We start from the raw sequence: 14,560 nt of genomic DNA on the forward strand, positions 1-14,560 counted from the left end.
CACGGAGATAAAATACCAGCCAATCAGCTCCTAACTACCATGTCACAGGCTGGGTTTGAAAAATGACAGTTAGGAGCTGGATGGCTGGTACTTTATCTCCATCTAAGGCTTAGTAAATAGATCCCTAAGAAATTCACCGGTTTGACAGATAGTTTGTCGGTAAATGAACTTCCATTGCCAGATCTGTAATAAAGGCAAAACTATGGAGATGTTTCAAGCCTGCTAGAGGACAGGTGAAGTTGCCCATAGCAACCAATACAATTCAATCTATTATTTCATAGAATGTACTCTAAATTCTAGTAAGAAGCGGATTGCTTTCGACATGTGCTCTTTAGAAGGCCTCAAATATCTACCCTTGCCCCTTTGTGATTTTAATTGTACAATGTCAGTTTTTAGAGTAATTACCCTCAACATTTTAGAAATGATTATAACACTTAAACCACGTAAAATAATACAAAGCAGTTTTATTTCATACAATTGACACATTTCAAGCAAATATTTCAAATTGTTGTAAACAGGTAAAAACCAAAAACACAGACAAAACAATTTGGTCAACTGCAGAAAACACAAATCTATAACTTGCAAATATACAAATAAATATTTGTCAGTTTGGCAAATGGAACAATTTTTTTAATGCACAATACTTAAAAGTGGCAAATAGCAATGCAAACTATATTCCCTGTATATATTAAAAGAAAAAAAAAAAAAAAGAAAAAATAATAATAATAATAATAATAATAAGGCAAGATACAGAATAAGCATTTTTTTATTTTTCTGTACACCACCTGAAGACCCTGATTCAATACATTGTTTCAGAACAAAGTGTGCATGATGTCTTGTATAGTTAGGCTTACCATACTACCCCTTTAAACTGGGACACTCAAGAATTACACAGGTTCTGTGGGTGATTAAATCCAGGGGAAAAGCAGGCTTGTAGTCATCCTCCAGCCACAGAACCTGTGCAATTCCCCGCTTTAAAGGGACAGTATGGTAACCCTATGTATAGTACATGTTATACTTGCTGACTTTTAAAAAGCCCCTTCCTTAGGTCTGTATTACCCACATACCAAGGGTAACACATCATTCACTTATGTTGTCACATGATTAAATAAGCAGAAAAACAAGACTGAAAGCAAATGAATATAGGAATTTACCTATCAGTATTACAGTTTACATGCTTTTGAAGATAAAGATTATTCATGTTTTTTTTCATTACTAGTTTGCTGTTTGCATGTTGGGAATTTACAGTATCAGTTGTGAAGCTTATTCGGAATTAAAAACTACCTACCACACATCATCACCACATTTGTGGATTGGCTTTTTACAGGCAGTTAGTTGGCTTAAAAATTGCTGCAAAAAGTCACATGCATGAGAACAATATTCATATTAGTGCAAAGCAAGCTTGAATGTAAAACCCGTATAGAAGCAGGTATATGCTTCCACAGGAATAATGAACAGATGGGCTTTTGTAAACATTGATGGGTAAGGCTCAACATCATTTTGCACTAGCCATACACATATATACAAAAAAGGCGGCAGCAGCATTGCACATAGAGGCATGGCAGAGGCCGGCACAATGAGAGGATCATCACTGCAAACACTAAGCCACTTCAAATGTCACAAACTCAAGTAGAAATGGAATATGTGTTATGTGGCACTGATAATATAAGACACACGTTTAGCAAGATATCCGATTTCTTACAATCTAATGGAGAGTTGCCGGGGACAAGTAACTAGCAGGTTTTCCTTTATTTTGTTTTGTCCAAAGACTCCTATTGTAGCAGAGCTGCAAACTACAGAACATTGCTATACGCTTTATAAATGTTGTTTAAAGTATCTAAAAGCAAAATAAAAGATTCAGTAGCCAATATAAGTGCCTGAAGTTCTTTAAACATTGATATAAAATAAATGACAACGATATATAAATGTTACACATCTTTTATTGCAGCTAAAATTTCCCATGTAAATGCTCTGTTCCCCCAACTCCTGCATGGCTAAAGCCAAGTTGGGGATACAGAAAATAGAGTGTCATTAAGTAAATAAGATCACTCAAGAGTAGGTACACTTTCATTATCTACATTTCAATTACGCACTAACCCGATGATGGGGGGGAACGTGTCGCCCCCGTTTTGTAGGAGTGCAGAGGACAGTCTCTGCATGTTGGCCACATATTTTGGGGCCTGGTAGAGGAGTTCCAATGGCCAGAGTAAGTTGAGAATTATGCAGATGACCCAGGGCTGCGACCTTTGAGACCAATGGTCGCTATGTTGATCTGATGCTGCACCTTTGGACGCAGATGTTGCGAGAAGGTGTCTTTTTCCTACAGACTCCTCCTGCAGCGTTAGCATATTAGTTGTACGGTATTGCACAGCTGCTTTCCTGCAGCTGTGCAATACCATATATATCCCAATAAGATAATCTTCTCCAAGCACCACCTCCTCCTATGAAGAGAACGGGTGCCGGGTCGCCTTGACCCGGTATACCCGTTTACACTGCCAGCTTCCCGGGACGGTCCCGGGTTCAACCCTGGTCGAGACCTGGGATGAAATCCCGGGATGTTCGTCCCGGGAAATGGACCCTGTTCCCATTCACACTGAGAAAAATCCCGGGATGATGCGCGTTCACGTGCAATATCCCGGGATTTTTCTGCGAGTGTAAAAGGGGTATTAGGAGCTGATTGGTTGGTACTTTATCACCATGCAATTTATCACTCTCCAAGGCTAAATAAATCTGGGCCCAAGTGTTCAAAGCTTAACAAATACGAATGAAAAGCCACAGAACATATTAGTTACAAAGTGAATATTTAAGAAATGTGTCTGCCTTCCTTAGTTAATTGGGGAACACTATGTAATTTGCACTGGTGCGCTGGTAGACTGAAGCCCAATACTGTGCAGTCTTTTACTTTTACCCAAATCTCTTTCTCCACATGTTATATCTGCCCCACCTGCACTTCACATGGTTTTGCCCATTAGAGGAAAATGTTGTTTTGCATTCAACCTTGAATAAGGCTCATAGGACAGTGTTTTTCAACTCCTGTGTACAACGGGTTGTGTTTTGAGCATTTCCCTGGATGAACATGCAACATAATTAGGAACTTAGTTTATCTCTGTGGTGCTGACCAACACCCCTCCCTTCCTCCGGATCCCCTTTGTTTTAATTAGGGGAAAATGTGTGTCTCATGCAGAGTTGCACACCAGTCCGCTTTGTGGAGAGATCTTGAGGGGTAAATTTAATAAGATGGGAGTTCTATTTATCAACCAATGAGATTCTACTTCTCATTTATCTAGCACCTTTCAGAAGATAATACCTAGAATCTGATTGATTGCTCTGGGCAACAATCTATCATACATAGAACTTCCATCTTAATAAATTTACCCTGATAGTTTTAGCACTGTGCATGCTCTGTGGCAAATTGTATGTAACTATGAGAAATTCTGGGTGATTCAGTCATATGCTACAGTCGCATCTCCAATTACAGCTAAAGGGGACACAAGTGGGGGCATTTTCACGTAGGCTTAGTTAAGTGTGTGTGTGTGTGTTATGGTCGTGTAGGCGTAATTGTGGACTACACAGAGAGTGAAGCTATTAATGAGGAAGACTATTTGCAAAAGCGTGTGGATCAGGTTTATACAGTCACATAAACGTGTACAACTCTGCACAATGGCGAACATCAGCAATTAGTTCTGCGCAACTCTCCATCAGCCCAGTGTGTCTAAATCTGGACCTGGGAGTGGGTACTTAGGGGCAGATGAAGTGATAAAGTGGAAGGTGATAAAGTACCAGCCAATCAGATCCTATCTTCCACATCACAGGCTGGGTTTGAAAAATTACAGTTAGGAGCTGACTGGCTGGTGCTTTATCACCTTCCACTTTATCACTTCACCAGTCTTAATAAATCTGCCCCTCAATTTGTAAAGCACACCAATCATTAGGTTATATGATGTGATTTCAATTGAATACAGTGTGCCCTATGCAGTCAACAAAAAACACAAATGTATTCAGCGTGCCATGTTTTCTCTGACTGGGATTCCTGCAGCCAGCACTGTTGCAGAGACAGTCAGCCCAGGAAGAAGCACTCATCCAAATGGACAGCCTAACTCAGCTTCAAGTCATGTTGTCAGACTGCACTATGCTTGGTCCTACACTGGCTTTCTCTCTACACATCAGTGTTACTGCCGTATGACCTGACGGACGTCTGCCTGGGAGAGAGCATCACAAGATAAATATAGCACTCGCTAATAAAAAAAAAAAAAAAAAGTACATTTTATATTAAACACTAGACAAGAAAAGTACTATTTTACATTTATACGTTCTCCTGTTAAACACACAATCTTAAAATGCTTAGAATTTCTACTTGTATATAAAACAGTACATATGAATATACCCATGCATTTATAAAATTATGTATAAAGTATATATTCCCAAGATTATGAATTTTAATGCACTGACATTACATATTGCTATAGGGAACCTTAGAGTTCCATGTCTTTTTTTTTTTTTTTTTTTTTAAATATAGACCAAGTCTTGCAAAGTAGAATAGCAAATTTCACATGAGGCACTGTATGGTATAGTCATCAACACTGTACATGCCTGCAGTAGGTACAGACATGCCCTTAACGCCCATGCCTATTTATAGCAACCATGGCCCAGAGTCTGCAAATATTGATATTGTGTTCAAAGAAAGAAATATCTGTAGCACAGCTAGAGGATATAATGCTAGGCCCTCCAAACAGGGCCAGACTAAAGTCTCCTCTCCTCCGCTGCACTGACCGCCCCTCCCATCTGCAGGAAGTACAGACCTCTTTCACTAAAAAGCTACTCCCCTTCACTATCATTTTCTTTCCTGGTCGTGTAAAGCATTCTCTTTATGTGGTACTTTCAATATGGCCATGTGTAATCCAGGCTTCCTCAGTACTAGAAGTGTCTCTGCTCATAGAGAATTTAGATTTATATTTCCCTCCTACTATTCAGAAACGTATTTTATTAATCTCTGAAATTATTGTACTGATTTCTTCCTGTTCTCAGACCTACTTGTAAGAATTTAAAATGATATCTATTATATTTAAATCTGGTTCTGGTACTACGTACTGTTGGGTATCATCAGGAAAACAAGTCACTGGAGAAACCAACGGCACTATGAGCATTTCTATAACCGGAGATGTTCTTACCACTGCTGGACCAGGAAACCTTGTACAGCTGGTTCTCTGTCCACAGGGCCCTGCCTCCCTTCCTAGTGGCAGCAGGTCCCCTGGATCTGGAACCACTGTGACAAAGTTCTTCGGAAACTGAGAAATACTCCAAATATAATGACATTTAAGCTACTGTAGAAAAGGATAGTAGAAGAAGGTAGATGAGTGTAACTTTGTGTAGATGTCCACAATTGCTTATTCATATAATTAAATAGCTGTCCACATACACATACATCTACACACTCAAAAATGTCACAGATACATAGACAGTTTGGAGGTCTGATTTCCACAACAGCTAAATAACAAGTCTGGTGCTATATAAGCTTTTCAGCATTTTTTTTTTGCATATCACATAAAATTACATTTTTCTTCAAATAGGCTATTTTAAAAGTGCTATGCATTTAACAAACATATAGAAATAGAACAATAGCAAAAAAAGAAAATCTGATGTAACACCTTGATATTCCCGAGTTTCTCCTTCTTAGCAAGAACTGGCAAGATAGCCCTGCTATTAGGGAAGTGCTACGTGCCTTTCATATTGCACTGTAAGAATCCTCCACTCCCTCTGCACCATTTTATTGCTATCAAATTCTATACTCACAAACATACTGAAGTGGTAACAGAAATGGAAGCAAAAATTCAGTTCCCAGCTATCAGAAACTGTACCATGTAATCCCACCTGAGTACATATCACTAATGCTTACAATAGAACATGAAAAAGTATATATTCAGATATTTATATAATATGTATATCTATACAATTAGAAGCAGAATGTAAAAATAAACATTTTGAGATTTACAAAATCTTACAAAAGTGAAACATATAGCGATATTAAAATATACATTTAAAAAGGATTCCTTCCAGTTGTGTTAGGGGCAAACATCTACCGGAACTGGCAATTCTCTTGTATCTTATAGACCTTCCAGACGGAACCTCATGCTCTATCTGAAAAACACATTATTTCAAATAAATTGTGTATTTTTTGTATTTATAAACAGTTGACTGTGCTTCTGATGTGTAAAACACCAGGCATAGAGGAGTCTGTACAGAAAACCTTATTTTCTGTATATTTATGTATTTAAAAACAAAAACAAATAAATAGCAGTTACTATTTAAGTGTTTAGGAGGTCAATACATTGGAACATCCTTATTCTATATGTACAGTACCCAATGAGTATTGTTTCGGGACGGGAAGGGTGTGTGTGTGTGTGTGTGTGTGTGTGTGTGTGTGTGTGTGTGTGTGTGTGTGTGTGTGGGGGGGGGGGGATATGGTGTTATGATCCGTTTCTACACTAGAGGTGACAATCATGTGACCTCTTTGTTCATTTACCTATTATCCCAAGTAATAGCATTAGTGAAAACCTATCTTTTCTTTTTTTATTGAGTTAATGTACTTTTTTGTAGTTTTGTCCTAAATAATATTTCAGTTCAGTGTCCTTGACCTACTACTTAATTTATCGGTCAACAATCAAATTCTGTAACTGTAATTCTTCATATGAAACAATAAAATCTCTACTGACAGAGAGTGGGGCCTGTCATTCATAGTCACTCACCTTGCAGCCATCTAACTTGTATTGCTGGTCCATAACCCTTTTCATTCTTTGCAGAAATCCGGAATACCACAGCAGGCCGGGAGCTGTAGTCAACATGTGCATTCGCCAGCTGCGCAGCTGTTACGGTGCAGGATGTCTCCAGGCCACTGTAAATTTTCACAAACGCCAGCTGGTTTTGAACCTCAGGAAGTAAAGTACGTATGGCTAAGAAAGCGGAATATTCCAATATATTTCCAGTGGGTGAAGAAGGAGACTCCCAAGAAATGTGGACACAGTCTGCATTCTGTGAAGCAAGTGTACACTTAGCTCATGAGCCTTCAGATCAAGTTTGTTCATGCCAGACATTGCAACTACTGTATTAACCCCCTCCGCTATGCCAAATAGATCTACGGCAGCACCAAATGGTTTTAGGTTGAGGTGACATTACTCTTTGAGCAAAATATTTATCGGAGAGGAAAGACCAACAGTGCTCAAAAAAAAGTATATCAGGTATATATTTCTAGATCTCTTTAATGACATTTGTAAGCTTTTCATTACAAAATCACATTTTCACACAGATTTCATGTTAGTCTGGGTAACAAGTTCATAAAAAATAAGAATTTACTCACCGGTAATTCTATTTCTCGTAGTCCGTAGTGGATGCTGGGTACTCCGTAAGAACCATGGGGTATAGACGGGCTCCGCAGGAGACTGGGCACTCTTAAAAGAAAGATTAGGTACTATGGGGTATATGCAATTGCGGTCGAATTCGCGGCAATTTTCGCCGTTTTTTAATTCGACTCAATTCGACAGGTGAATCCCGGAAGGTGGCTTCCGGAATTCACCATATTCAATGAAAAACGGATTCGCCAGAGTCGCGGGCGAAAATCGGCCGATTTGGCGGATTTTGCTGCGATTTTAAAAAACGGTAAAAAAACGTGAAAAACCCGGAAAAAAAATGGCGTGGGGTCCCCCCTCCAAAGCATAACCAGCCTCGGGCTCATCGAGCTGGTCCTGGTTCTAAAAATGCAGGGGAAAAATTGGCCAGGGATCCCCCGTATTTTTAAAACCAGCACCGGGCTCTGCGCCTGGTGCTGGTGCCAAAAATACGGGGGACAAAAAGAGTAGGGGTCCCCCGTATTTTTAACACCAGCATCGGGCTCCACTAGCTGGACAGATAATGCCACAGCCGGGGGTCACTTTTATGCCGTGCCCTGCGGCCGTGGCATTAAATATCCAACTAGTCACCCCTGGCCGGGGTACCCTGGGGGAGTGGGGACCCCTTCAATCAAGGGGTCCCCAGCCACCCAAGGGCCAGGGGTGAAGCCCGAGGCTGTCCCCCCCCCATCCAATGGGCTGCGGATGGGGGGGCTGATAGCCTTTTGTGATAATAAAAAGATATTGTTTTTTTCCAGCAGTACTACAAGTCCCAGCAAGCCTCCCCCGCAAGCTGGAACTTGGAGAACCACAAGTACCAGCATGCGGGAGAAAAACGGGTCCGCTGGTACCTGTAGTACTACTGGGAAAAAAATACCCAAATAAAAACAGGACACACACACCTTGATAGTAAAACTTTATTACACACTACCGACACACACATACTTACCTATGTTGACACGCCGACTGCCACGGTCTCCGACGATCCGAGGGTACCTGTGAAAAAATTATACTCACCTTCCAGCGTCCAGAGATAAATCCACGTCCAGAGAGTAAAATCCACGTACTTGTTTAAAAAAAAAAACACGCAAAAACCCGCTCCATACCGGACTAGAAAGGGGTCCAATGTTTTCACATCAGACCCCTTTCTCCCGAATGCCGGGACATCACGTGACTCCTGTCACTGACGTCCCTTCAGCCAATCAGGAAGCGCTACTTCCGTGGCGCTCACCTGATTGGCTGTGCGCTGTCTGTACTGTGACAGCACATCGCAAAGCCGCTCCATTACTTTCAATGGTGGGAACTTTGCGGGTAGCGGTGGGGTCACCCGCCGGTCAGCCGCTGCCCGGCGGGTGACCTTACCGCTAGCCGCTAAGTTCCCACCATTGAAAGTAATGGAGCGGCTTTGCGATGTGCTGTCACAGTACAGACAGCGCACAGCCAATCAGGTGAGCGCCACGGAAGTAGCGCTTCCTGATTGGCTTAGAGACCTTTCTGTGACAGCTGTCACTGACAGGTCTCATTCGTGGAAAGGTGTCCCATGTGTCAGCATGGGACCCCTTTCAGTCCGGCATGGAGCGGGTGTTCGGTTTGTTTTTTTGCCAAGTACGTGGATTTATCTCTGGACCATGGCTGAGGTGAGTATATTGATCTTTTCTTTTCAGGTATCCGTGGATTCTACATGGAGAAGAGGACCGATGTCGGCGTGTGAACATAGGTAAGTATGTGTGTGTCGACGTATGAAATAAAGTTTTACTGTCGACGGTGTGTGTGTCCTGTTTTTATTTGGGTATTTTTTTCCCAGTAGTACTACAGGTACCAGCGGGCCCGTTTTTCTCCCGCATGCTGGTACTTGTGGTTCTCCAAGTACCAGCTTGCGGGGGAGGCTGGCTGGGACTTGTAGTACTACTGGAAAAAACAATATCTTTTTATTATCACAAAAGGCTATCAGCCCCCCCATCCGCAGCCCATTGGATGGGGGGGGACAGCCTCGGGCTTCACCCCTGGCCCTTGGGTGGCTGGGGGGGGGGGACCCCTTGATTGAAGGGGTCCCCACTCCCCCAGGGTACCCCGGCCAGGGGTGACTAGTTGGATATTTAATGCCACGGCCGCAGGGCACGGCATAAAAGTGACCCCCGGCTGTGGCATTATCTGTCCAGCTAGTGGAGCCCGATGCTGGTGTTAAAAATACGGGGGACCCCTACTCTTTTTGTCCCCCGTATTTTTGGCACCAGCACCAGGCGCAGAGCCCGGTGCTGGTTTTAAAAATACGGGGGATCCCCTGTCAATTTTTCCCCCGCATTTTTAGAACCAGGACCAGCTCGAAGAGCCCGAGGCTGGTTATGCTTTGGAGGGGGGACCCCACGCCATTTTTTTTTATGATTTCACCGTTCCAGCATAAAAAAAAAATAATAATAATAATAATATTTTAAAAAATATATAAATAATATTTGTGCCTCCAAAAAAAAAAAAAAAAAAAGGTACCTAATCCCTTCTAATATAAATAGATCTGTTATTCCCCCCCAAAAAAACACAAAAAAAAACATGTTTAAAAAATTTTTATTTGTTTTCACCCTCCAAAGTGTGGCGGATTGAAAATGACGAATTTGCTGTCTAAAAGCACTGCTGTCGAATTTCCAAACTTGAATTGAATATGCTTTGGTCGAATTGCAGCACTTGTATCATTGCAGAAAAGTCGAATTTGCAAAAAGTCGAATTTCAAAAAGTCGAATTTTGAAAGTCCGTTTTTTGGTCGGAAAGCACTGAATTGCATAGGCGATTTTTTTTTTTGGTCGAAAATGACCCGAAATTCGACAATTTCGGGAATTCGACCGCAATTGCATATACCCCTTAATCTGGTGTGCACTGGCTCCTCCCTCTATGCCCCTCCTCCAGACCTCAGTTAGGGAAACTGTGCCCGGAAGAGCTGACATTACTAGGAAAGGATTTGGAATCCAGGGTAAGACTCATACCAGCCACACCAATCACACCGTACAACTCGTGATAACTATACCCAGTTAACAGTATGAACAATAACTGAGCCTCTCTCAACAGATGGCTCATACAATAACCCTTTAGTTAAGCAATAACTATATACATGTATTGCAGAGAGTCCGCACTTGGGACGGGCTCCCAGCATCCACTACGGACTACGAGAAATAGAATTACCGGTGAGTAAATTCTTATTTTCTCTGACGTCCTAGTGGATGCTGGGTACTCCGTAAGGACCATGGGGATTATACCAAAGCTCCCAAACGGGCGGGAGAGTGCGGATGACTCTGCAGCACTGAATGAGCAAACTCAAGGTCCTCCTCAGCCAGGGTATCAAACTTGTAGAATTTTGCAAAAGTGTTTGAACCCGACCAAGTTGCAGCTCGGCAAAGTTGTAAAGCCGAGACCCCTCGGGCAGCCGCCCAAGAAGAGCCCACCTTCCTCGTGGAATGGGCTTTTACTGATATAGGATGCGGCAGTTCAGCCGCAGAATGTGCAAGCTAAATCGTGCTACAGATCCAGCGAGCAATAGTCTGCTTTTAAGCAGGAGCACCCAGCTTGTTGGGTGCATGCAGGATAAATAGCGAGTCAGTTTTTCTGACTCTAGCCGTCCTGGAAACAAAGTTTCAGGGCCCGGACTACGTCCAGCAACTTGGAATCCTCCAAGTCCCTAGTAGCCGCAGGCACCACAATAGGTTGGTTCAAATGAAACGATGATACCACCTTAGGGAGAAATTGGGGATGAGTCCTCCATTCTGCCCTTTCCATATGGAAGATCAGATATGGGCTTTTTCATGACAAAGCCGCCAATTCTGACACACGCCTAGTCCAAGCTAAGGCCAAAAGCATGACCACTTTCCACGTGAGATATTTTAGTTTCATGGTCTTAAGTGGCTCAAACCAGTGGGATTTTAGGAATCCAACACACGTTAAGATCCCAAGGTGCCACTGGAGGCACAAAAGGGGCTGAATATGCAGCACCCCTGTAACAACGTCCGAACTTCAGGCAGTGAAGCCAGTTCTTTTTGACAGAAAAAGGGATAGGGCCGAAATCTTGGCCTTTATGGATCCTAATTTTAGGCCCATAGTCACTCCTGACTGTAGGAAGTGCAGGAATCGACCCCCCTGGAATTCCTCTGTAGGGCCTTCCCGGCCACACACCAAGCAACCTATTTTCGCCATATACAGTGAAAAAGTCTTGCTGTCACGTCTTTCCTAGCCTTTATCAGCGTAGGAATAACTGCATACGGAATGCCCTTTTCCGCTAGGATCCGGCGTTCAACCGCCATGCCGTCCAACGCAGCCGCGGTAAGTCTTGGATCAGACAGGGTCCCTGTTGCAACATGTCCTGACTGAGAGGCAGAGGCCATGGGTCCTCTGAGAGCATTTCTTGCAGTTCCGGGTACCGAGTCCTTCTTTGCCAATCCGGAGCAAAGAATATTGTTCACACTCCTCCGTTTATTACAATTCTCAGCCCTTGGGTCTGAGAGGAAGAGGAGGGAATATATAGACCGACTGGAACACCCACGGTGTTACTAGTGCGACCACAGCTATCGCCTGAGAGTCCCTTGACCCAGCGTAAAACCTTTTTTATCTTTTTATTGAGGTGGGACGCCATGTAGTCCACCTGAGGCAGTTTCCATCAATTTGCAAAACTGCGTGAAGACTTCCTGATGAAGTCACCACTTTCCCGGGTGGAGGTCCTGTCCACTCCCGGAATGAACACTGCTGAGAGTGCGCTTACTTGATTCTCCACCCAGCGAAGAATTCTGGTGGCTTCTACCCTCGCCACCCTGCTCCCTGGCGGTTTACATGAGCCCCTGCGGTCTGACTGGATCAGAACCGGTTGGTCGCGAAGCAGGAACTCGCTTGACTTAGGGCGTTGTATATGGCCCTTAGTTCCAGGATATTGATGTGAAGGCAAGTCTGTTGGCTTGACCACAACCTTGGAATTTTTTTCCCTGTGTAACTGCCCCCCACCCTCGGAGGCTTGCATCCGTGGTCACCAGGACCCAGTCCTGAATGCCGAATCTGCGGCCCTCGAGAAGGTGAGCACTCCGCAGCCACCACAGGAGAGACACCCTGGCCCTGGGGGATAGGGTGATTAACCGATGCATCTGAAGATGTGATCCGGACCACTTGTCCAGTAAGTTCCATTGTCCTTGCATGGAACCAGCCGAAGTGGATGGCCTCGTATGATGCCATCATCCTTCCCAGGACTCGAGTGCAGTGATGCACTGACACCTGTTTTGGTTTTCAATAGATTCCTGACCAGTGTCATAAGCTCCTGAGCTCTCTCTATCGGGAGATAAACCCTCTTCTGGTCTGTGTCTAGGATCATGCCTAGGCGAGGCAGATGAGCTGTAGGAACCAACTGCGACTTCGGAATATATAGAATCCAGTCGTGTTGCCGTTTCACTTCCAGAGAAGGTGATACGCTGTCCAGCAACTGCTCTCTTGATCTCGCTTTTATGAGATCATCCAAGTATGTGATAATAGTGACACCTTGCTTCCGCAGGAGCACCATCATATCCGCCATTACCTTGGTGAAATTGGTAATGACAATCCCGTACCGCAATTCTGAGGTACGCCTGATGAGGTGGATAAATGGGGACACGAAGGTAAGCATCCCTTATGTCCCGATTCATTTCAGGCTTGCAATGACCGCTCTTAGCGATTCCATCTTGAACCTGAACCTTTTCAGGTATATGTTCAGGGATTTTAATTCAATATGGGTCTCTCCGAACCGTCTGGTTTCGGGATTATAACATGGTCGAATAATAACACCCTCTTGTTGAAGGAGGGGACCCTTGACCACCACCTGTTGAAGATACAATTTACGAATTGCAATTAACACTGGCTCCCTCTCTTGGGGGGAAGCCCGCCGGGTCCTCGGTGAGGGGGCATCTTCTCACAGTCCAGCCTGTATCCCTGCGATACAATTTCTATTGCCCAGGGATCTAACAGGGAGTGAACCCACTTGTGGCTGAACTTACGAAGGCGTGTCCCCACCGGGCCTAGCTCCGCCTGTGGAGCCCCAGCGACATGCGGTGGATTTTTGTAGAGGCCGGGGAGGACTTCTGTTCCTGGGGACTAGCTGTGTTGTACAGCTTCTTTCCTCTGCCCCCGGCTCTGACAAGAAAGGACGCACCTCAGACTTTCTTGTTTCTTTATTTGAAAAGCTGCATTTAATAATGTCGTGCTTTCCTAGGCTGTGCAGGAATATAAGGCAAAATATCCGAATTACCAGCTATAGCTGTGGAGACCAGGCCCGAGAACCTTTCTCCACACAATCCTCAGCCTTCCATATGCCTCTTAAGTCGGCATCATCTGTCCAATGTATATTCTACAGGACACGTCAAGCAGAAATCGACATAGATTTTGTCTCTAGGACCCAGTATACTCATGTCCCTTTGAGCATGCTTTATAATTATATATCTATCATATTTATATGCATACTAGGTCTCAATCTCTGCTGATAAGGTACCTGTCCACGCTGCCACAGCGCTATAAACCCATGCCGACACAATCGCCGGTCTGGGTAGTATACTAGAATGTGCACACTATCTGCAGGATCCCTGAGAATAGCTAGTGCAAACAGGACACCCAAGGGGAAGATTCTCAACACATCCTGGCCCTAGTGGGGAAAGGATACAGCCTGAGAATTCTCTTGTGGGAAGCTGCCGTGTCTTGTCTGGAGATTCCCGCTCTTTTTCCTCATGAGAGGAGGGAAATTTACCTCGGCATTCTTCCCCTTAACATGTGTACTCTCGTGTCAGGGACAGATGAGTCATCAGTGATATGCAAATCATCTTTTATTCTAATAATCATATATTGAATATCTTTTAGCCCTGTTGGCTGTAACTTTGCATTATCGTAGTCGACAGTGGAGTTAATCTCCGTGTCGATACTTTGTTATTTTGGATAGTGAGCATAGAGAGACTCTGAAGGACTCTGTGACATAGGGACAGACCAGGGTAGATTTCCTTTCTGTTCCCTAACCTTTTGTGCAATAATTTTACCTCAGCACTTACACATATCCAAACAGGTGTCGGCGTTGTTGACGGAGACACCCTCCCACACACTTATCCGCTCTATCACCTCCTTAGAGGAGCCTTTTACCTCAGACATGTCGACACACGCGTACCGACACACCACACACACAAGGGATGCTCTATTTGAAGACAGTT

At 43.7% G+C, this 14,560-nt stretch overlaps 1 protein-coding gene across 4 annotated transcripts in view; it reads right to left on the reverse strand.

The window, feature by feature from the left end:
• Window positions 1-444: 444 nt before the first annotated feature.
• HCFC2 (host cell factor C2) overlaps window positions 445-14,560 on the reverse strand; it is a 179,369-nt gene continuing 165,253 nt past the window's right edge. For all 4 annotated transcript variants that reach the window (XM_063927779.1, XM_063927778.1, XM_063927777.1 and 1 more), the window contains exons 14-15: window positions 6,744-7,026; window positions 445-6,135 (exon numbers count right to left, since the gene is read on the reverse strand). In XM_063927779.1, coding sequence (XP_063783849.1) covers window positions 6,125-6,135; window positions 6,744-7,026 — 294 coding nt within the window. In that variant the 3' untranslated portion in view covers window positions 445-6,124. The remainder of the gene's footprint in view (window positions 6,136-6,743; window positions 7,027-14,560) is intronic.

Source organism: Pseudophryne corroboree, chromosome 6 (assembly GCF_028390025.1).
Source record: "Pseudophryne corroboree isolate aPseCor3 chromosome 6, aPseCor3.hap2, whole genome shotgun sequence".
Taxonomy (NCBI): domain Eukaryota; kingdom Metazoa; phylum Chordata; class Amphibia; order Anura; family Myobatrachidae; genus Pseudophryne; species Pseudophryne corroboree.